Genomic DNA, 22,497 nt, shown 5'->3' on the forward strand with positions numbered 1-22,497 from the left:
CTTGCCACTTAAAAGTGTTTTAGTATGGGCCATTTAAAAGGCATACATCATAAATGTATTTTTAAAATAGATAAAAAATTTACGATCTTATTTTGAAGGCAGCCGGAAACCTTATTTCTGCTAGCTCGAAAACCGGAAGTCTAATTTCTGCTCACGGAACGGAGCTCTAGTTGCTTTGGCTGTGACGTCAGAGGGCTGGAGCAGGGCAGCAGCCTCGCGCTGGGTGACAGATGCAAGAGAACAAGGAAGTGGTTGATATTTGGACGGCTCTCAGAGGAGATCAAACACCAGTTACTTGTGTTTCTCGTCGTTCTTTCAACCAGGTAAAGGTCTATTTACATGTATTTTATGTTTATCACGGGGAACGGATGGGTGAGGTGGTATTGTTGTTTTTTCAACTATGTTTGATCGAGCTGTGATCCTGTGATGTCTGATGTGATGTGCTCTTTTTCAGCCATAATAGAATAAGAGAGACGTACGTCATGTAATGTAATATCATAATAATGCTGTTTATGACTCCCTTGTCGAATAATCGACTATATATCAAACACTTCATTTATTTTTGGAATTTACTGCCCGCAAAATGTGCAACATTAGCCTGTGAGGTCAGATTATAAGGGTTTTTATGTGGTAAAAAAAAATAAGTCGAACAAAGAAAACAATATAATACCATCAAGACTCTATCATAGATGTATTTTATCGAGTCTGACTTTTACTTTCGTATCTACAAATCTGTCAAAATCGATTAAAAAAAAGACATATTTGATAGTCTTGATCCAATGCCATTAGTTAATACCACATAAGGTTATGGCATAACCGTTATGCTTGCGTATGTACATGGTATTATTCCCATTGTGAGTGACCTGTCCTGGTTGGTCTGATGTACCTATACCCACCCCCGGTAGACAAACACACAGATGTTATCACTTTAACACTCATTAAATAAACCCTTTGCTTGAGTCGGATACTAAGAAGGATGTCAGTCATAATGCACACACAGTAAAATCCTCAGTGTTGATTTAACACTGACACTGACGTCTACAAATGGAACCAAATCGACCCAGTTCCACTTCCTTCAATTACACTTTCAGACAGTGGTGGGAAAAGTACTCAAGTGCTTTACATAAGTAAAAGTATAAATACTGCAATGTAGAAATTCTCTGTTACAAGTAAAAGTCTGGAATAAAAAATGTACTTGAGGAAAAGTACAAAAGTATTGGTATCACAATACACCTAAACTAAAGTACTCATTATGCAGAATGTCCCATTTCACAAGTTTTCTAATGTATAAAATGTATACAAATCTTGGTAATATAGCAGATCTACAAGCTCACAATGTGCATTGTGAGCTTGTAGATCTGCTATTTTCAAATGGCCGAAATGTATATAGGGCTGAAGTGGTTAATGTATGTTTTGTAATAACAATCAAAATCTACAAAGTAACTAAGTTGTCAAATAATTGTAGTGAAGCAAAAGTGCAATATTTGCCTCTGAGATGTAGTGGAGTAGAGTAGAAGTAAAAGTATTGAAAATTGGAAATACTCCAGTAAAGTAAAAGTAGTTCCTCAATACAGTGCTTGAGTAAATGTACTTAGTTACTTTCCACCACTGCATTTTCAGAGTTCCACTCAGCAGGATATTACAGTGTGGGACCGACAAATGTCAGATGATGTGGAAGGCTTGCAGAGAGGGTTTGGTTTAGTTCCTTTAGAACCAGTCCGTCCCTATAGGGTTTCCAGAAGGATTCATGGGGTTTGAAATTACAGGGTTCATGTTCCCATCAGAGGAGGCGGCGAACCATCGCAGCCGTTTCCTTCAGGGAGGTGTTGGCTTGGGTCCTGGTTGCAACGTCACACTGTTAATGTAGGTGGTTCCTAGCATAGAGGAGTATTCATGCAGAGTATACAGGCTTCATGTAATTCCTGGCCCCCATGTGCTCCCCTCCACCAAGCAAGGCATATGATCCCCTGTACTCTTGCTGTATACCGTAGTGTACAGCACAGCAGCTCCTTGGACCGAGATCTGACACGTTTATGCTTTACTCACATTGAACGGGCATGAAAGACGACAATGCAAATTTAGCAAATGACCCGTGGTGTCACATTTCGCCCGTTGATTATGCGGCGTGTTTTGTATGTTGTTGTATTTTCCGAATTTACGAAAAAAAATCTATTATTAAACTCCCTACTATGGTATCAGATTCTACATCGGCACATCTGGTTGTTGGAGTAAGTGCTGGAGTTCTGTTCAGCAGTATTTTTGTGACATGATGGGGTTTGTACTAGTTCACCTGCTGTTGAGAGAAAACAAAGCAAAACAGTTATGATAATTTCACCCTTTTGGTTGCTGTCATTGATGGATTGTTTCTGACCTCTCCTCCCCTCTCTCCGTAATCTCACCCTTTGCCTCCCTCCCTCCCTCCCTCTCTCTGTCCCCATCTCACTCAGCCTCTCTCTCGCTTTCCCTTTCCCCACGCCTCCTCTCCCTTATTCCCACCCTCTTCTCTGCTGTCCCGCTGCCCTGACCGGTCCCACCAGTTCCGGTGAAGGTGTTGTTGGCCATGTGTCCTGGAGCCGCTGCCCTCTCAGCAGACCTCTCTGTGACAGAGATGAACCAAGACACGGACACCGTGTCATTGTGTTACCAACCAGCCTCCTCAGCCTGAGCTCTACCGCCTTGGCATCGCTATAGTCGCCAGACTTCATCAGAAGCGGCGCCTTTACTAAACATGGCCCCTATTCCGCCTGGAATACGGCTTTTGGTCTCCTTCAACAGGGAGCAATGGTGAGTAGTAATCTTTATCTGTGCTAGAAAGTGACTGTGCAAACCTTTTGACTGTGTGTGTGTGTGTGTGTGTGTGTGTGTGTGTGTGTGTGTGTGTGTGCATTGTGCATACATGTCTATGCATTATACTGTAAGCATGTCTGCATAGTGCTCTTGTGTTTGCACAAGAGCACGTGTTTATACATCCACCTGTCCCTGTCTGTTCTGTGTCTATGTTGTCTTGCATTGTCATGTAGCTGCCTCTTAAAGGACCAACACGTACCTTTCCCTGACATTTGCCCCAAAACAGCCTCTCCATCCATCACTCTTTAATTACAAAAATCCACGTGAATCATGACTTACTGTAGGTTCCTGTATCCAGGAACTGAACTTCAAAAACATTGTGGGGTTTCTCACCTTAAGGCCTATTCATACTCGACGTAAGACCCTTAAGTAAGCATAAGGAACGGAGGGGGAGACCAAAAAGGGAAGGGGGGATGGGGGGTTTGTCTATCGATTATGTCATCCGTCAGGTTGAGCTCTGAGCTCAACCTGACGTACCTGACGTACGTTCACTGCTTCCCTCTGGAGGATGAATAGCCTCTTGGCCCTAATCACGCATAAGAAACGTGCCAAACTATGAATGCACTGACGTAAAGAACGTACCAGTTCCTCACCCCCGACGTACGTCAATCCCCATCTCCGTCTAGTATGTACGCCACTTAGGCAGTGTCGTCAAACCAGATGTTCGGGTTTATTCTTGAGAAATTCCAGGGACCTCCCTATGGGTTGCAGTGCTTGACAGTGCTTGACATTCTTCTATATGTAAAACAGAAAGAAAGAGAAGATAACTATGTTTTCTCTGCTAGGGATTTGTGTACAAGCCATGCTAGCAAGGTTTTTCTGTTTTTGCCCCTTAAATCACGGGAATTTTGCAATTTCATAACTTATCTGTTTTGTTCGCATTCATTAATTATAATACACTGCTTAGAAATGTAAACCCTTCCCATAAGATTTCAATGCTTTGTATGTATTTAGCTAAGTACGTTGAATGCAGGTGTGGTGGGGATGTGTGGAGAGCAGAATCCCTTCGCATACCAATACTGGTAATTGAAGCTAGATGAAAACGGAGAAGCTAGATGCAATTTCATATACTATACAGAGTAGACTCAAAGACTTATTCTGTATGTTAATGTACATCATGTACTACAACATGGCAGAAGGGATTTTCCAGGTCTGGGAGAGACATATAACCAACACTACAGTAGTACATACATGTACAGTCCCTTGAGCTCATGCAGTATCAGTTATTGAATTAAGGGCTTCGGTCAAAATGTGGATTCCATTGAATAGTACTACTGTGTATAGTAGTGGAGCGTGTTTGTGGATTAGTGTGCTCGCTTGAGAAACCATCCGTGTACTGCACAGAATCAAATTCAGCTCGAAGCTTACTTTGTCTTTTAATGAGATGATTTTGTTATTCATAATTTTAAAAAGGTCAGCAATCAAGGTCACAATGAAGGTCAACATTGATATATGTCTTCATAGTTAATAATAGAGAGGCGGAAAAAGAGATGTAGGTGCAAGCAGTGTTTGCATCACTGTTTAATTGTTTGTTTCTAACATTGTTTCCAGATATTTACATCCGTGCTCACAGCTCCCCCTTCAGTGGTCACTGGGTCTCCCATCTATCAGACAGATGGACAAAAGACAGTCTTTTAAGTTATTTTGAACATAGCGAAGCTCTTTACAATATAACATATAATTGCCAGACATGTTGGCTCGCACATCTTTTCAAATGCTTTTGACTTACAGCCAGTTCTAACTAACAGCTCTGAAAATGAGTTGAAAATAAAGCGGATACCGCATACTTTTCCCACTTCCATTTAATCTGTGCAGTGGGGTAAATGACTCCTACTGGAAAACAAATTAGTTGAAGCTTACATTGCTAGCTGCTTAGCAGAAATGGAAATTCAAAAATACATTTTAAAGATATTTTAAAATACATTTTTGTGAACAAAGCGTCAGCTTTTACTGGGCAGAATAAGAATGACAGACTAGCTAACTCAGTACCAACTTTTAATTCTCGTTTATTATTTTATTCTTTTACTCTTTTATGCTACTCTTTCCATGTTTTATCTGTGTTATCCACCTGATCCGTTTTATTCCCTTGTCCAAATTGTCCTGTTTCCTTCTTTTATTTCCTTTCTTGGCCAGCTCTTGAATCTCTCATGGCGTCTTACGAGTAATTATATGGTTTATCTGTGGATTGCTGCTTGTGCTTTGTTGTTTGATTTGATCCTGTTCTGTGGAAAGCACTTTTATTGTTTGCAGTCTTTTGTTGAAGGGGTACAGTTCTGTGTGTGTGTGTGTGTGTGTGTGTGTGTGTGTGTGTGTGTGCTGGGTGATCAGTGTATTTCTGTCACATAGACCAGAGGATTGTTCTATACTGTATGTGTGTGTGTGTCTTGAGTGTTTTCCATGTCGATATCCTGTGCGTGTGTCGTGTGTGCGTGTGTGCGTAACTGTGTGTGCGTGTGCGTGTGCGTGTGCGTGTGCGTGTGCGTGTGCGTGTGTGTGTGTGTGTGTGTCTGAAAGGCAAGCAGGAAGGGAGCAAGGCAGAGACTGACCTCACAGTGTTAACTGCTTGTGTCACGGTCAAAGAGATTTTCCAAACACACAGCCAGTATCTCCTTCCACAACAGTGACAACACATTTGAAATTACATCATTTGAACCTGTCAATCGAACCACTACTTACACAGGGTGCACACAGTAGAATCTGGACTGTTAATTTCACTTTGATTGGTCCATTTTTCATTCTGCAGAGTTATAGTAAATTAACACTCTGGATTTGACTTTATTGGACGATAGTACAAGGTTTTCTACAGTGTTTGGCTCATAAAGGGATGTCTTATGTGGCATAGCAATATTGCTGATGAAGGTATATGAGCATCTATCTACCTGTTGTTTTGGAGAGCCTGCTGTTCTCAGAGTCAGGCTGGACACTGGCTGTTTATGACCACACACACATTTGTATCCCCCCAGCAACTCTCTCACACACACACACACACACACACACACACACACACACACACACACACACACACACACACACACACACACACACACACACACACACACACACACACACACACACACATACCACGTGTTGTCCAGCTGTTGCGTAAGTATATGCCCTCCCTGTGTCTCCTCTCAAATCACCCTGCAAGTCTGTTTGCACTTCATAGTGCCAAGGCCTGAGGACAGACAGTTAGTTAGCTGTAGACAGGAAGACCTTTAGCTTTGTCCTAAACTCACCAACCAGATGGATTGGACTATTCTGCAACACCTCTTCTGCTCTATACAAGACACATTCAACTCTTTAATCACGTTTTTATATTTCAGTTTTTATGTTTACTGCTTCCCCTCTAGGCCAGGTGTCTCTTGTACTGTAAAAGAGGTTTTAATTTCAGTTGGGATAACCTGGAAAAATAAAAAGATATGAAAAAGAATCTGCCACAACAAAGTTCAAATGACTTTTGGCTCACAGCCAATGTCATTGGCTTCAGTAGTGCAGTCGAAAACACACTTATATGGTCAAAGAAACTTCTGTGTAGCAGATGATATACAGTAACTGCTGTTGAGAACTTGTGACACTTGGATAATGGCGTTTGTGAATTGGGCAATTTTCTGGATATCTGGAGCTATATATCATTGTTGCTCTCATGTTGAAACCTTTTATGTCCAAAACCATTACTTTTCAGGACATGGGGGGTAAAAAAAGAACCTGTATTCCAATGAATCCAATATAGTTATTAGTTATTTAGTCCCAAGCTCTTGTTAATACTTTTCATTGGTTCAGTATTTACAAAACCCACAGACCGACTTAACTGCTTTCAACCTACTGTCCTTTTTTTTGGGCATTATAGGTGAAACTTTTAAACATTTTTCAAAATTAGTGACAAACAATATCATGTCACTTCAGCTTGTAGAGTGGCTATTTGCACTTCTATTGCATTACACTGTCATTCAACAAAGTATAAAACGGCATTCATTTATAAAAAACATAAAAAGAAAAAAAAAGAAATATGGAGATACAAGGTTTCTACCCGACAACGATGATATACTACAGCAAGGTCATAAGAGGAAGGTCGGATGCAGTTGGGTTTTTATGGTGGCTGGTGAATTTCCACGTGCTATATTTACTTATTTCACAATAGTACATCGGACAGCTACCAGGAATTGGAAAATGAATTACACTCCTATGTGTCTGTCAATGCTTAAACAAGGTTTTGCTAATATTACCGGCTCCACTTCCTTATTCTGAGTTGCGTCACTGACTCACTGGCGACGTAGGGGTTTCCCTCAGTGGTGTATTTATTCACAGCTTTGTATCTCTTCTTTATGGCGGGTGGAGGAAGTCTTGTCGCGTTCATTGGTCAACTTGTTAAAATGTAACATGTCCTCTGAAACGTACCTTTTCTAAAAAGGTATAATGTTGTTTAAACAGTAGAAGTGGTCCCCATTTTCATCTCACTCTTTTATCTCCTCCTGTTTAAAATGAACCATTTGGTTGAATTCATGTCATTATATCTCACCTCCAGTTTCAGTTCCCCAAGTTTTCTTTTCTTTTCTAGGAATGATTTATACACAGGTCACCAGGTAAAGGCAATGAATTTCCTGAATGAATTAAAAGCTAGCCGTGGTACAGTCTGAGGCCTCAGGACTGGAGTGGAGAACCAACTCAGCAGTTCATAATTCAATGGTGTTGCTCCCTGGATCCATTGACTCGAGTTCCATTCTCATTGCTGCCTCCTTGTGTCTCCTCCCTGCAGGTACAGAGCGCTCACTTTCATGCTCACGTTCATGCTGTACACCAGTTTTCATCTGTCCAGAAAACCAATCAGCATTGTCAAGGTAACGCACGCACACGCTCGCACGCACGCACGCTCGCACGCACGCACGCACGCACGCACGCACGCACGCACGCACGCACGCACGCACGCACGCACGCACGCACGCACGCACGCACGCACGCACGCACACACACACACACACACACACACACACACACACACACACACACACACACACACACACACACACACACACACACACACACACACACACACACACACACACACACACACACCGCTTGAAAAAAATACTCATTTAAAATGAAAATAGCATTAATAACGTCACTGTTTGTGTTTAGCTCTCTCAATCACAGACGCATTCTTTTAAAAAGGACACAGTTACACTTCAGCAGACTTTTCTTCTTCATACTGTATTTGTGCAACTAAACAAAGCAATAAGAAGGCACACTGAATGAACCACCCACATTACTCTCACTGATTTGTGTTTTTTTTTTAAATCATTTTGTTGTTTGTGTCAACAGAGTGAGTTGCATAGGAACTGTTCGTCTGCCAATGAGCTAGCCACAGTCAGCAGCAGTAGCAGCAACCAGCAGTCCTCTCTGTCTCCCCTCCACAATGACATGGACTGCAGCTGGAAGCCTTTTGGTGTGTATCTGCATGCATATCAGTTTGAATGGCTTTCCACAGATTGGGATTGTACTGGATATATGTGTTTGTGTGCATGAACATTAACTGCACACTAAGTTCTTATATGATTTTTGTGGCCCATTTGATTAATTTCCCTCTGACAAGGGATTCATGTTTTCCTTGCCTTTTCCTGGTTTGTTGTGTGTTTTTGACTGTTTGTATCAGACCCTTGGTATCACACACTTCTTTCTACCTCTCTGTCTCTGTCCTCTCTCTGTCCGTCTGGCATGGCCCCACAGTCTTGATATACACTCTGTCTCTTACCCTCGCCTGTTTTTTTTGTCATAAACAAAACCATGAATCAGTGTCTCAGTGTCTGGACCTTGTATGAACTGAGGTCACTCTCATCTCTGTTCACAGATAAGAGCAACTACAAACAGTTGCTGGGAGCCATGGACTATTCCTTCCTCTGTGCCTACGCGGTGGGCATGTACCTCAGGTAAACTTATGAACTTTATCAAAATAAATCTAATACAGAAATAATAAGTAAAGACCTGTCTGATGGCCTTGGTTGGCAGGTGTGGTTCCCAGTAATCAAGTATCAAGAGCTGTCCCACAGGAAATGGATGATGGTTGTAAAAACCAGACTCTTCAGGTCTCTCTCTATTCTGTCATAGCAGCCTCTTGTTGGAAATGATACCTGAATGAGAACTCGGTGCTTTATTTTCTTGGAGTAACCTGTGAGATGTCTTGTGGTGTTTGAACAAGGCTACAGCACACACAAGACACGTTCTCTCTCTCTCTTTCTCGCTCTCTCTCTGTCTCTCAAAGATCTGGCATCAGTCAGGCTCTAGTTGACGTAACTGGATGCTGAAAACTTAATCCATGCTTTGATTTCAAGTCGATTTTTCAATTGTGGTTTTAGCTACACTGTATCGGGTCCTTGTATCTTTTAACCACATGAACCCTTGTGTCCCTATTCTGGGCCGAACATTTAGTGAGAAATTGCAGATCTACAAGCTCACAACTTACGTGTCGCAATGCGATGCATTGGGAGCTTGTACATCTGCTATTCTCAGCGAATATATTTTGGTGTATGAGGAAAATGGAAGGGACACGTCCTCTCTCTCTCTCTCTCTCTCAGATTCTTCTTCTTCCTCTAGAACAACCGACCCAGCTTCCTTCTGTTTGTCCATATCTCCTGTATCTGGTGTCTGTGTACCTCAGCACACCCTCTCCGTTCTCTTGTCTTTAAAGGTCCTCATTGTGCCTGTTTTTGTGTTAACTGTATTGTTACGGAAGGAGCCCAGTGGGGGCTTTCGTGCAGAGGAGGTCGTGTTATGTAACGTCCTGTGTGTGTGTGTGTGTGTGTGTGTGTGTGTGTGTGTGTTGGGGGGGGGGGGGGGGATTGGGGGATTGGCCCTGCATTATGTGTTGTGTGTTTGGGGGGGCGGGGGGGGGGGGGGGCTGCATTATGTGTTGGGGGGGGGGGGGGGGGGGGTGTCCCTGTGATGTGTGTGGGGCTGTCCCTGTGATGTGTGTGGGGCTTAAGGTAGCTCTCCACGCACCGACGTCTGTGGCGGTAAGTGTTGGAAAGTGTACACTGTCGGGTCGCAAGTTGTAGGGAAGCTTTTTGGATAGCAGCAACAACAGCAGGGCTTGTTGTTGATAAAGACATCCATCAAGCCATAGGCTATTTTTAGCACCATAGTAGCCGTCTGCTGGTGTTGGCTCTCAGGTGCATTCAGCAACTTTTTTTCACATTTTCCAACCTACTGATCTCCCGACTTCATTCGACTGCCAGTCTAAAGTAATCTGTAGTAGTCTGTTTGGTGTGTCCCTGCATCAAGGTCAAATGGCCTCGAGTAGAGACAAAGCAGTGGGGCCTAGTAAAGCTGCAATTTATCTACTTTTACACAGCACACTGCTGCTGTGCGGACAGAAACAGGATTTTGCATTAAAATTGCACATGATCAAGAATTATTTCCCTCCTTAATTCCTTCCCATCTTTCTTTCTTTCTTTCTTAATAATATTTTTTTTCAAGTAAAAAAAAAGAAATTCAAATTGCATTTCTGTTTTTACGCCACAACTAGCAAAACAACACAGGTTCTGAAATACCTATTCTAATAAGAAGTTGTCCCGATTTTTAACATGATGTCATCTCTGTGCACCCACGCAGTGGCATCATTGGGGAGCGCCTGCCCATCCGACTGTACCTGACGGTGGGAATGTTGACCAGTGGCCTGTTCACCTGCCTGTTCGGACTTGGATACATCTACAATATCCACAACTTGGGCTTTTATATATTCGTTCAGGTGACAAAACACACACCGACAGGAATGCTTAGCATATACTATAGAGCAGTGGTTCTCAAACATTTTCATGTCAAGGACACCAAATTGAATTTGATCATGTATTTGGCCACAAACACCCTTTTAACTCATTAAAACCGGGAAAGCATCTGTGTCAAATTAGATTTTAGCGTTTAGCTATTCAACGCTATATTTAGGTCCGCGGCCAAATATATATGATTTTGGGGGTGCTTGCCATGAAAACGTTTGAGAACTTCTGATTAGAAGGCATTTGTAGAATTGGCCACAGGTCTAAATGGGTAAAAAAAAAGCAGTTAAAGCAATTTCTCCTCCTCCAGTGACCAGGAAATTCTCCCTTTCACTTTCTCTTTCTCATATGTGTGCATACATGTACTGTACACACACAGAAACACTTGTTTGCATTTGTACTGTACATATGATGCACACATGTAGAGTCAAACAAGACAAATGCAAACAAGCATGCAGATAAAGTGCAAGCATCCAGAGAGCTATGCGCGTGCACACACACACACACACACACACACACACACACACACACACACACACACACCACACACCACACACCACACACACACAAATAGATAGTTGAACACACGTGCATTTCCACAAACACTCGGACACAACATAAATGGAAACAAATACGGGCCACACAATGTACACATGCAGAGAGCCATACACAAACAAACACATACACAAAACACATCCTCCATGCACATACAGCCAATAAATGTTACTCCATTCTCTTGCTCAAAGCCCATATACACTCTAAGATCGTCAGTGTTCATTTATCCATTTGTAACCCAGAGTATACAAACGTAGAGTATAAAGGAACACTGAGGACTTTACTGAGTATATGTAGACACTAGACAGCCTAATGGATGCATACTTGATACTTGATGTATAATGTATTTTCCTGCTCTCTCAGGTGGCCAACGGCTTGGTTCAGACCACTGGTTGGCCCAGTGTTGTCACCTGCATCGGCAACTGGTTCGGCAAGGGAAGGTAAGATGCAGTTAAGTTACGAGAGGGCTGTGTAACTTTACAGTCTCCCTCCTTTGAATTACACCCCCCCCCCTCTAATTTCCACAACAACGTGGTTTGAAATGGTACATCAGGACAACCAAGGATATGTAAAGAAGGAGAGGAAGATAAGTCACTTTCTAGGTCCGGTAATTCCAGCTGGCAAATCCGGCAGCATTCGTCAGGCACTGGAGGGCAAGTTGTAACCGGAAGTTCAATGGAATGCATTGAAGTCAATGAGAACCGGGTGGACAAGCTTATGAATAGACACTATATTTAATGATTGTGACTTTTGTTAAATAATTGGTTGAGACATATCACACTTAGTTTTCATAAGCTGGTCCAACCGGCTCTCCTTGACTTCAAAGCATAACATTGAACTTGTGGCTCTTTATCTTTCTTTTATAGTTTTAACCTTTTTAACTAGTCTGTTCTAATGAAGTTGTTTTTATCTGCTCTGTAAAGCGACTTTGAGTACCTAGAAAAGCGCTAATTAAATCGTATGTATTATCATTATTATAGTTTGCCACTCAGTGCATCTATTGTGCATGCTATGGCGTCGTAGAACGTCTGTCCTCTCCTTCTTTACATATCCTTCATCGCAACCAGGAGAACTAGCAGGTTGATTTCAGTGTCTAGTCTAAGTGCACTTGTCAGCAGGGATAATGGTTCAATCCTTTTAAACTTTACACTTATTTGTCAAAATGTCAGCAGGGATAATGGTTCAATCCTTTTAAACTTTACACTTATTTGTCAAAATGGTCTACGGTGCCTTTAACCGTATTCTGTCGTGGCACTCTCTAAATCACTTTGGACTAAAGGTTAAATAGTAAATACATGCAAAAATGTATGTTTGTTTGTGTCCCTCCCTCCCTCCCTCCTGCAGGCGTGGTCTGATCATGGGACTGTGGAACTCTCATACTTCAGTGGGGAACATCCTGGGCTCGCTGATAGCTGGCTACTGGGTGTCAACCAACTGGGGCATGTCCTTCATTGTCCCTGGACTCATCATTGCGGCCATGGGCGTGGTCTGCTTCTTCTTCCTCATTGAGCGTGAGTATCACTCATAGAGTTATATAAAAACTATTAACTACTAACTATTGGTATCACTTCTTCTTTGCATTGAAGGAGAGGGGAGGGGCAAAGCAGAGTATAGCGATTTGTTTTTCCATTAGGCCAAGATACCAGATACCAGGTACTTGCAGTATGTCAAACTGACTTAGTCAAAAGGTACTGGTTGGAATCCAGCTGGTGGCCTTAGTTGCCCTTCTCTGTTCCATTTTCGGCCACTGTATAAAATATCCTACTGAAGTAGAAGTACTTTTACTTGACTTGAATATTAACCAAGTAGGAGTTTAAATTTTGTGTTGAAAGCGTGTAAAATAAAATTGAGGTACTTAGTTGCTTATGGTCACCTGACTGTATAACATTTTCTTATAAATACATCCTGCCAACCAATTCCTCTCTGATTCAGTGGTTCTCTCCAAAGTGCTGATGATCATCATTTCTTTTTAAGAAAGCTTTCTGAAAGAAAAGCGGTTCAAAGCAAACTTGAATATAATCTTCTGATTTGTGAAATAACAGCATAAGCTACTCTGTATATAATTATTAAATTAATGAATATATAATTAAAACTACAAAGGGAAGTGGTAATAAGTGATGCTAATTGTAATAATGATGATAAGGGATGATAATGGAGTGATTGTACTATTGATATTGTCGTTGTTTCTTTTTCTTTATAGATCCAAATGATCTAAATAGCATTTATGCTCAGAGCTGTTCCCCTGGAAACAATGTAAGTACAGCACAAAGAGCCTTTTTTCAATATATAAAAAGACCTATTATTACCTCCTCTCTGTGTTGCTTGTGTTAACATAACCGTGTGTGTGTGTGTGTGTGTGTGTGTGTGTGTGTGTGTGTGTGTGTGTGTGTGTGTGTGTGTGTGTGTGTGTGTGCGCGCGCGCATAACTGCAGACCGGTGTGTGTGAATGTACGTGTGCATGTGTCTGCATATGCAGTAATTGTGTCTTTGGCACACGCATGGTTGGCATGTTTCTTCACGCTTACGTGCCTGTGCACACACAATATACATAATGTGCGTGCTCATGTGTCTGTACAGTATGTTAGTCTATGTGTGCATGTCCTTGTATGGAACTCTGTAACTGCAGCTGTGGGTTTAAAGACACACACACACACACACACACACACACACACACACACACACACACACACACACACACACACACACACACACACACACACACACACACACACAGTTACACTGACCTGGGGGTCAACTGATGAGAGAGCTCAATGCGTGACTACGGTTGCCCTGGCGACCGTTGCCCACTCACTTGAGCTCACAGAGAGCCACCTGAGTGGCCATAGATAGATAACCTCATTGGCCGCTGCGGTTCATTGGAGCGATGCGTCATCAAGGCCACCATAGTTACTAGTTAGTGATGCAACGTTAGCAGACCCTGCGGAGGGTTTCAAGCCTTTACCTTAGCCAGTGGGCTGGGCAATATATTGATACTATATCAATATTGTGACTAGCTGATGTCTGGGATTTTGGAAATCATAACATTGTGATTGTGATATAACATGTGTGTTGTCTTTACTTGGTTTTAATCACACACCAAAATGTGCCAACCTACAAGCTCGCATGCGAGCTTGAATGTAGACATGCTATTTTTGAAAGATTAAAAAGAAAATGTACTGTATATTATCACAATACAATAGTATCCTCACAATGTCATGGTAATGGTAAAAAGTAACTATTGTGATATTTGATTATGTCCACATCGGTTCAGGGTTTGGCCTGTTTTATGTCACCCCTTTGCTTCGTTATATCTAATAAGGCAGAAATGCCTTTTGCAATAACTGGAAAGTCAAAAATCGTTAGTTGCCCTCCAAAGGCATAGCTGTCGAGATCAGCTGGTGGTTCTTGATGAGCCTTTGTCGTTTACCTTCTCAAGTCCCTTCTTCCCTCTCAGCTTGACTTTTTGCTACCTCTATGAAATAACAAATAGGGGAGCAGATTTCTCACTCCCTAATCTTATAAAAGACTTTAGAGTAGACAATACAGACAAAACGTTTTGTTGACTCCAAGGAGCTTGTGTGCGTTCTTGCCAGATGACAATGCGACTTCCACACAAAGGCTTTTGAGTCTTGTCACTGTAATGCCATTGTGCCTCCATGCCAGGTGTTTAAAATGTCATTTTTGGTATTGGCTTACACTCTTTATCACTCTTTATCAATTACACTCTTCTCCGGAGGGAATTACAACCAAAGAATACACTTAATTTCCAAGGTAGTCAGTAAGAAGTACTATCACAATAGGTGTAACCAAATATTTCTGTGAGCCTGAAGTAACTGAAGAGATTGCTGTCAGTAGAGTGCATTCCTTCAGTACATTCACAATGCAATTGTCAGGATATCGTTCCTGTCGGGCAGAAACCTCCTATGTCCATATTTTAACTTTTTATTCGTAAATGAATGCCCTACTTGATCATACTACAGTTTCACATAAAAGCATCAACAGTAGCTTGTAAATCTGCTACTTTTGCTATTTATGGATTTGAATCCTGAAAAGTAACAGTTTTGGTCATATGAGGTTTCCACCCGACAGAGACGCTGTAGCCAATGGATCGATGTTATATCATTTAGTCACAAGCTCTTGTTAATAATCTTTAATGTTTAAATATAAAATCCATAGACACACCTTTATAGACACGCATTTCACTTTAACAAAAAAAAAACACCTACTGGTTGCCAATTAGTACTGCTGAAACTCCCCTGACCAAGAGTGGTAGAAATTTGGTCTGACATGCGGGAGGCTCCGGGTTTGAATGCCGGGTAGGACATGAAAATTATGGATCGAAGCTTTAACACTCAGGATGGGGTGAAAACATGAAACCTGTGCAACTCTGTTAAGTAACGGAGATAATTAATAATGTGTGATAGAAAAATAAATGACAGCTGATTAGTCAAGTAGGTTTATACATCTCTTGGGACTACTAGACTGCTCTGAATTGTTTTGCAGCTGCCAGCCAAGAGCAGGAATGGACTGAATGGACACAAGGAGTTGTATCTGCAATACAAAGAGGGAAAAACACAGGTATTGTTTATATATTGTGTGTGTGTGTGTGTGTGTGTGTGTGTGTGTGTTTGTATTGACACATGTGTGTATGACTCTCTGTGTACATGAACTGTATGCTCATGTGTACAGTACACATGTGATACTCTTGATGCATCATACGGTACACAGTAAAATCCTGAGTGTTAATTTTGTACTGTACTGAGTTAAATTAACACCCAGGACTTTTACAGTGTACTTTGAAAATCAGTCTTTCAGTCATACACCAGCTTGAGCATAATGCTTATTTCATACAATGTCGTACAACAGTGTTACATGCTGAAAATAGTAGATCTACAAGCTCACAATGTGTCACATCGTGACAGATAGGCTATTCTTGGCATGCAACATTGTCGTATGGTGCGTTCACACTAGCGGCTCAAAAGTAACAAAACGACCAAGCATAGCCAGCTACAAGTGGCTGACAAGTCACAGATGAAGTGTTGAATTGCACAGGTAACTGATTAACAGCAAGAATGAGTTATTCTTCCATTCATGGAACACAGCAGGAATTCTGGGGAGAGAGAATGGAGCGGAAATGGTGAAACAAAAACGTATGACTGAGTGGTTTCACTGCGTCATTGGAGCGCTGAAAAACGTTGACGCCATCTCAGCTTCTTTTTGCAACACGTCGCCCGTCACGTCAGACAAGTGACAAGTGGCGGCTGTCAGTTTGTAGTAGCTTCATCGTGTTGCTGGCTTCCTTTGACTTGTAGCCTGTCGCTTTATCGCCGCGAGTGTGAACGCAGCATCAGTCAGGCTTGTGTCGCCAGTAAGTTACACTTTAACATGTCATTATGATTCATTCAGGCATACTACAGTAATGAGGATATTGTGCTGTACAGAAAGGTTGGTGTATATTTACCTCCAGTGCAGTCAGCTCAGTGGGTTAAGGCCACCAGGGGGCAATGCTTATTGGGGGGGTTGGATGAAAACATCAATCACATTATCATTTCTTTAAATGTAATCTGGTTGCATAGATTACTTTATGGCATTTATTGTGTTGGCTTACTTGGCAAACCCAATTGATCGGGCACATGAATAATAGGGCTGCACAATTAATTGAAAGTAATCAGAAATCGTGATTTAAGTTATGTAATCGTGAAACTTGGTTTAAACATATAATTTGATAAGCTGTGGAACCTTGCCCTCGTCTCCTAATCACTACAAGTATTTAATGACCAGAACATTGTACAACTCATGCCTCCATCCATCAGGCTCACAGAGGAACAATAAAATCACATTTAAGATGGGTACAGAGAAGCACAATGTGCAACAAAATCATTAAGAATACTATAAAATCATTTTTTTCCCACCAGAATCATATTCAATAATCGTGATTTATAATCATGATCAAACAAATCAGGATTATCATAGTCATAATCATGCAGCCCTAACTGAAAAACAAAAATATCTTTAAACTGTTATAACTGGATAACAGAGTTTTCAAACGTTTTGCCCCCTTGGCTATGGTGGTTGTATTTTTTTTATTGAATGATTAATGTTTCTTCTCTCTGGTAACATATCCTTTCAGGGGGACTGGTTTGGGATGTTGTTTTCTAATTCATCCCCAGTCAAACTATCAAATCAACCAACTTGAACAAATACCAACATTGATCTTTGTAGAATTGGATCAAAGAATAGAATATCAATCAAATAAAAAGAATAAGTCACTTGAAGTCATCCTGAAGGGATAGAGTCATTGGAATGCAACTGGTGGATGTGAGGCAGTTGACGCAAGATGAATCTCTGGTTCCCTTCCAGAGTTTGATCCCCATGTGGTGCGGGTACCTCAGAGACATAAGATTATATTTTATTCATCCCTTTCTCTCTTTCTTTACTTTCTTTACGCTCTCTCTCTCTCATTCAGAGTTATGACACAGAGTTGTTACTACCCAGAGACCATGGCAGTGTGTGTGTGCCAATGCAGCAGGTAGTTGTGGTGAAGAGTGAATCGGAGCCATCGGCTATTAGCTTCATGGGCGCCCTGCGTATACCGGTCAGTCTCTCTTTCTCTCTCACACACTCACACACACACACACACACACACACACACACACACACACACACACACACACACACACACACACACACACACACACACACACTTGGTCATAATAATCTACATGACATCCATACCCTGTCTCTCACACATACTGTATACACACTTTGGCCATATATCATCATTGCATAAACAGACAATTTTTCTGTTAACTCATTGAGTGCCATTCACGTGTTTCACGTGTTTTACCGCTATGGTGCAACGTGCCAATCACGTGTTTCATGTGTTTTTGAAAAAAAAAATCTATATATATATATTTTTTCTTTTTTGTTCACAACCCAAGATATCATTATCTGAAGATTTGCAGCTCCATCCACTCCTTGTTTAACTTATAACTGAAAAAGGCTGTATCTCGCTTCCAAAGCACTTTCTTTTGCTTTGAAAAAATAAATAAATAAAAATTGCACTGGGCAGAAATAGCCAGAAATAATTTGGGCACTCAATGAGTTAAGGGCTTTATTTATTAATGACCATACATCATGTTCTTGTGTGTATTTACGCTTTTATGATATAGTTATGATATAGTTATAGTGATATACAGTAGTAAGTGATTAGCAACAAGACTCCCCCACATTTCTAACCATAGTTATGGTTGCTAATCAAAACCTCTCATGTGTAGCATAGCATTGGGTTATCATGATTATACAATTACAACAGAGAACTTAAAGGGATTGTGGGTAATATTTTCTTGTTAAAATAAGTTTTAAATAGCTATATACTCCCATAGCATAGTCATAGTTCAATAACGGGGATCTCCTGTCCTGTCTCTCCAGCTCATTAGTAAACAGAAAATACTTTTTCAGGTCGGGATATCAATTGCCACTGGGCCATGTCATAAATTAACTAACTTCATACTAAAACCATCTGCCGTGTTCTTCATCTTCTTCACCATCACCATGTGTCTGGTGATCCAGAACAAGTACCTTCATATTTGTCAGTACTTCAGTGTGTTATTAATGCAGTGTTGTTCACCCCCGTGCTGTTCTTCTCTACAGGGAGTGATCGAGTTCTCTCTGTCTCTGCTGTTTGCCAAGTTGGTCAGCTACACATTTCTTTTCTGGCTCCCTCTCTACATAACTAAAACAGGTACGTACTGTATGTATGAAACACGTGTATAGAGCGTGCCAACGCATCGTCACCACGGGGGGGCGTTGGCATTGGGCGTGGCATTGGGCAATGTTAAGTCAACCTGGTTTTTACCCCTCAAAGATGTCCGCCGCTACCAAAAGACACTTGTTGACGCCCCTTTCAGGAATTTTGGCACGCTCTATAGGGCTTTCACAATCATAACATTTTAGTTGATGATTACTTGTCATACAAATAGTGTGGACCTGAAGAACCGGCTTTTCACCAGATTCCAACCCAGTACGTCTCCAATCATCTGAGCAGCTGGCTAGCAAGTTGAGGTTGATATTTTAACCCATTCAATCGGGGAACGCATCTCTGTCATTTGGCCGTGGACCCCCCATCTCAAAATAATTAGTTACAGAGACCCCCAGAAGCAAAGATTTTAGTTACAAATGTTCACTTAAAAAAAATATACATTCAAATTTGCCGCGCTATGAGCTTGTATATCTGCTATTTTTTTAACACTATGCTCCGTACAGCAGCGGAGGGGCTCAGCACCGCTCTGACCTGCGGCTGCCTGTAATGTCAGAGATACAGTTGCACTGCCTTCTGCAGAACAGCCTGCCAGCGATCAAGTATCACAGCAAAGAACATGGTCCCAGCAAGCACAAGCGTGGCCGTTGTTGTACCATAGTAATGTTATCTAAACTGTTACTGCCAAGGCAATCTGTCTAAACCTGCTGGGTATTTGCAGCTGAAGGTGGACTGATGGGGGGTTTGTACCTGTCACACACCTGTACATTCACTTGTTCTTTTTTTTTTTACAACTTAATGTTTATTGGGTAAAGTCACACAAACACATTCCAATAACAACATTATTTACAAATTATACCAAAATAGAATTCAAAGTCATCGTTTAGACTTTGTATACTGTGGGCAACAGTGGCTAGGGGGTAGAGAGCAGCTGTCTGGGAGCCAGTAGTTTCCTGGTTCGATTCCTGGCTGCATGTTGAAGTGTCCTCGAGCAAGACACTGAACCCCTGGGGCCTGATTTATCCATTGTTGTACGCCGGTGTTGCACAGCTAAAATACAAAATAATCTACCAGCTCACAATGTGTCACAGTGTTGTGTCACATGTTGTAAGCTTGTAGATCGGCGCAACCAAGTATAAATCAGCTGCTCCCGATGAACAGGTTGGAGCCTTGTATGGCTGCTCCGCTGTCGGCGTGTGAATGTGCACCACTTTAGCATGTAATGTGTAACCGTATATCTGTTGTTGCGGAGTGCGTGAATGGGTCAATGTGAATTTCTTTGTAAAGCACAATGGAGTGACAGGAAAGACTAGAAAATCGCTATGTATTGTAAATGTAGTCCATTTACCTTGCTTCCATGTCCCTCTCTTCCTGGTTCCTACTTTTCATCATCTTCTTTCTTACTCTTTTCTGACCCACACACACACCCTCATCCTTCCAATCCACATTTATCTCAACAACACATTCACTTCTATTGTTAGCTTTGGTATGTTAGACTGAACGCAATGCCTGACAGGAACAATACATGTGTGTGTGTGTGTGTGTGTGTGTGTGTGTGTGTGTGTGTGTGTGTGTGTGTGTGTGTGTGTGTGTGTGTGTGTGTGTGTGTGTGTGTGTGTGTGTGTGTGTGTGTGTGTGTGTGTGTGTGTGTGTGTGTGTGTGTGTGTGTGTGTGTGTGTGTGTGTGCCCGCATTTCAGCCCACCTGGATGCCAAAAGAGCTGGAGATCTCTCCACCCTGTTTGACGTGGGAGGAATTGTGGGTAGGTCTTATCCTTTCTCATTTCTCCTAATGTGTGCTTTTTGCATTGATATTAATCTTTATGTCCCATAATGTGGCATGCGTGTGTCTATCTGTTTATGTGCATATCTCTGCATTCCTTAAGCCTTAAGACGGAATGCGTCACAGCATGATGCTGAGCTTTGTAGATCTGTTATTTTTGGTTCACGACACCAGTGCGCAACCAAGTATAACTCAGGGTTTAGTGTGAGCAGTATAGAGTGTAATTTAGTGACCTGATATAACTGTTCCGGTGATATGTGTGTGTGTGTGTGTGTGTGTGTAGGTGGGATCCTGGCTGGGGTCATCTCTGATAAGTTGGGGATGAGAGCCACTACATGCGCAATAATGTTGCTGCTAGCCGCCCCAACGGTGAGTTTCACATACTCATTATAGGATGGAAGTTTGGCAATGCTAGATATTTTCTGTCAGTGCCTTAGCCCAAGGGTTCTCAACGTGTGGCTCAGGGACCCCCTTGGGTTCCTTGAATGTTCCAGCGGGTCAGCCATATTAGAAGTTTGATGTCACTATAATTCTGTTTACTTGAAAACATATTTGTCTGAATATTCTAACAATATGTTTGTATGAGGGTGAATATTCTAACAATATGTTTATATGAATCTATTTCTCACATACAATAATGACATTAGACAATTGAATTGAAACCAAAATATCTTTTCATATGAGGGGCTGTTGTACAGAATCATTTGAAATGGGGGTCTGTGGTCTATATCAAAGTCAATTTGGGTGCCCTGAAAAATGAACTGTTTAAGCCTATTCCTCTCTCTGACCTCTATCTAACTTTATGTCTCCTTATCTCAATCTCCTTCTCTTCGATCCCTCTCTCTCACTGCTTTCTCTGGCACCTCCTATTGTCTAGGCCATGAACCAAACCTGCTGCATTTGGCTCTTATGATCTGAGAGAGATCATTTTGCTTGCAGATATATCAATGTTTTTGATGTTATCAAAGTTATATAATGAATGTATTCCTTTTTGGGGGGTCATTTACATAAGAGAGGGCAATTTGAAGTGATGGGTACTTGAGTGTTTCTGTAACAGTTGTTGTCTGGGTAACTCATTCTATCTGACAATCTGTCATGATGTGTGAGCCATGAGTGCAACAATGAAACGGAGAGTATTGATTTCATGTCTCTATGTTTTTTCAGCTCTATGGTTTTTCCATGATCAGCCAGTTTGGCATGGGGCCAACCATTGGTAAGAGAACATTTCTTTAATTTCTTACTTATTCCATCACTAGCTTAATGTTGCTGTATTTGTGTTGCCATCCAACATAAGTCACAAACACTGCTGTCTTTTTTTGTAAAGGTTTAGGACATTGGGTACTAGTGCAATAACAGACAAATCCACCAGTGTCAATTTATCAGTTTAATGCCGCAAGGCCCACCCATGATGATGTTTGATTCCTTCTCAGTTTGACTCATTCGTTGCAGATAAGTGTGACTTTAGTTGTACTTCATTGTAATTCCGTCTCACTGAGCCACCGTGAGCTAAAGTAGTGCTGTACCCATTGTCAGAGTACTTATAGTGCAGTACAGTAGCTAAATTAGTTCTGTACCCATTGTCAGAGTACTTAGTGCAGTAGTGCAGTACCTGTTATCTTGGAGTACTTGGAGGCCAATAGATTACGTCAGTCATGTATGACGCACCGGCTTGGAAGAGCTCAGGGATCTCCATTATATGGGCAAAGAATTTACACAGATACACACACAGAGATTCATGTGTTTATAGATGGAGAAGATGAATGACCGGAGCTGGTTGATTCACCAGCTATTC

The 22,497-nt window shown here is 41.6% G+C and overlaps 1 protein-coding gene across 2 annotated transcripts in view; it reads left to right on the forward strand.

Annotated features, from left to right (window-relative positions):
• Positions 1–211: 211 nt before the first annotated feature.
• The window catches only part of slc37a1 (solute carrier family 37 member 1), a 28,302-nt gene continuing 6,016 nt past the window's right edge, over positions 212–22,497 (forward strand). Inside the window, exons 1-16 of one of the 2 annotated variants that reach the window (XM_084083962.1) lie at positions 212–323; positions 2,448–2,784; positions 7,601–7,682; positions 8,164–8,287; positions 8,690–8,768; positions 10,450–10,585; positions 11,529–11,605; positions 12,510–12,676; positions 13,366–13,418; positions 15,669–15,743; positions 16,572–16,610; positions 17,632–17,760; positions 18,819–18,909; positions 20,623–20,685; positions 20,989–21,074; positions 21,870–21,918. In XM_084083962.1, the coding sequence (XP_083940088.1) occupies positions 2,729–2,784; positions 7,601–7,682; positions 8,164–8,287; positions 8,690–8,768; positions 10,450–10,585; positions 11,529–11,605; positions 12,510–12,676; positions 13,366–13,418; positions 15,669–15,743; positions 16,572–16,610; positions 17,632–17,760; positions 18,819–18,909; positions 20,623–20,685; positions 20,989–21,074; positions 21,870–21,918 (1,306 nt within the window). In that variant the 5' untranslated portion in view covers positions 212–323; positions 2,448–2,728. The remainder of the gene's footprint in view (positions 324–2,447; positions 2,785–7,600; positions 7,683–8,163; positions 8,288–8,689; positions 8,769–10,449; positions 10,586–11,528; positions 11,606–12,509; positions 12,677–13,365; positions 13,419–15,668; positions 15,744–16,571; positions 16,611–17,631; positions 17,761–18,818; positions 18,910–20,622; positions 20,686–20,988; positions 21,075–21,869; positions 21,919–22,497) is intronic. The other variant, XM_084083963.1, reaches the window with a different exon arrangement.

Source organism: Gymnoscopelus microlampas (genome assembly GCF_963454915.1).
Source record: "Gymnoscopelus microlampas genome assembly, chromosome: 17".
NCBI lineage: Eukaryota > Metazoa > Chordata > Actinopteri > Myctophiformes > Myctophidae > Gymnoscopelus > Gymnoscopelus microlampas.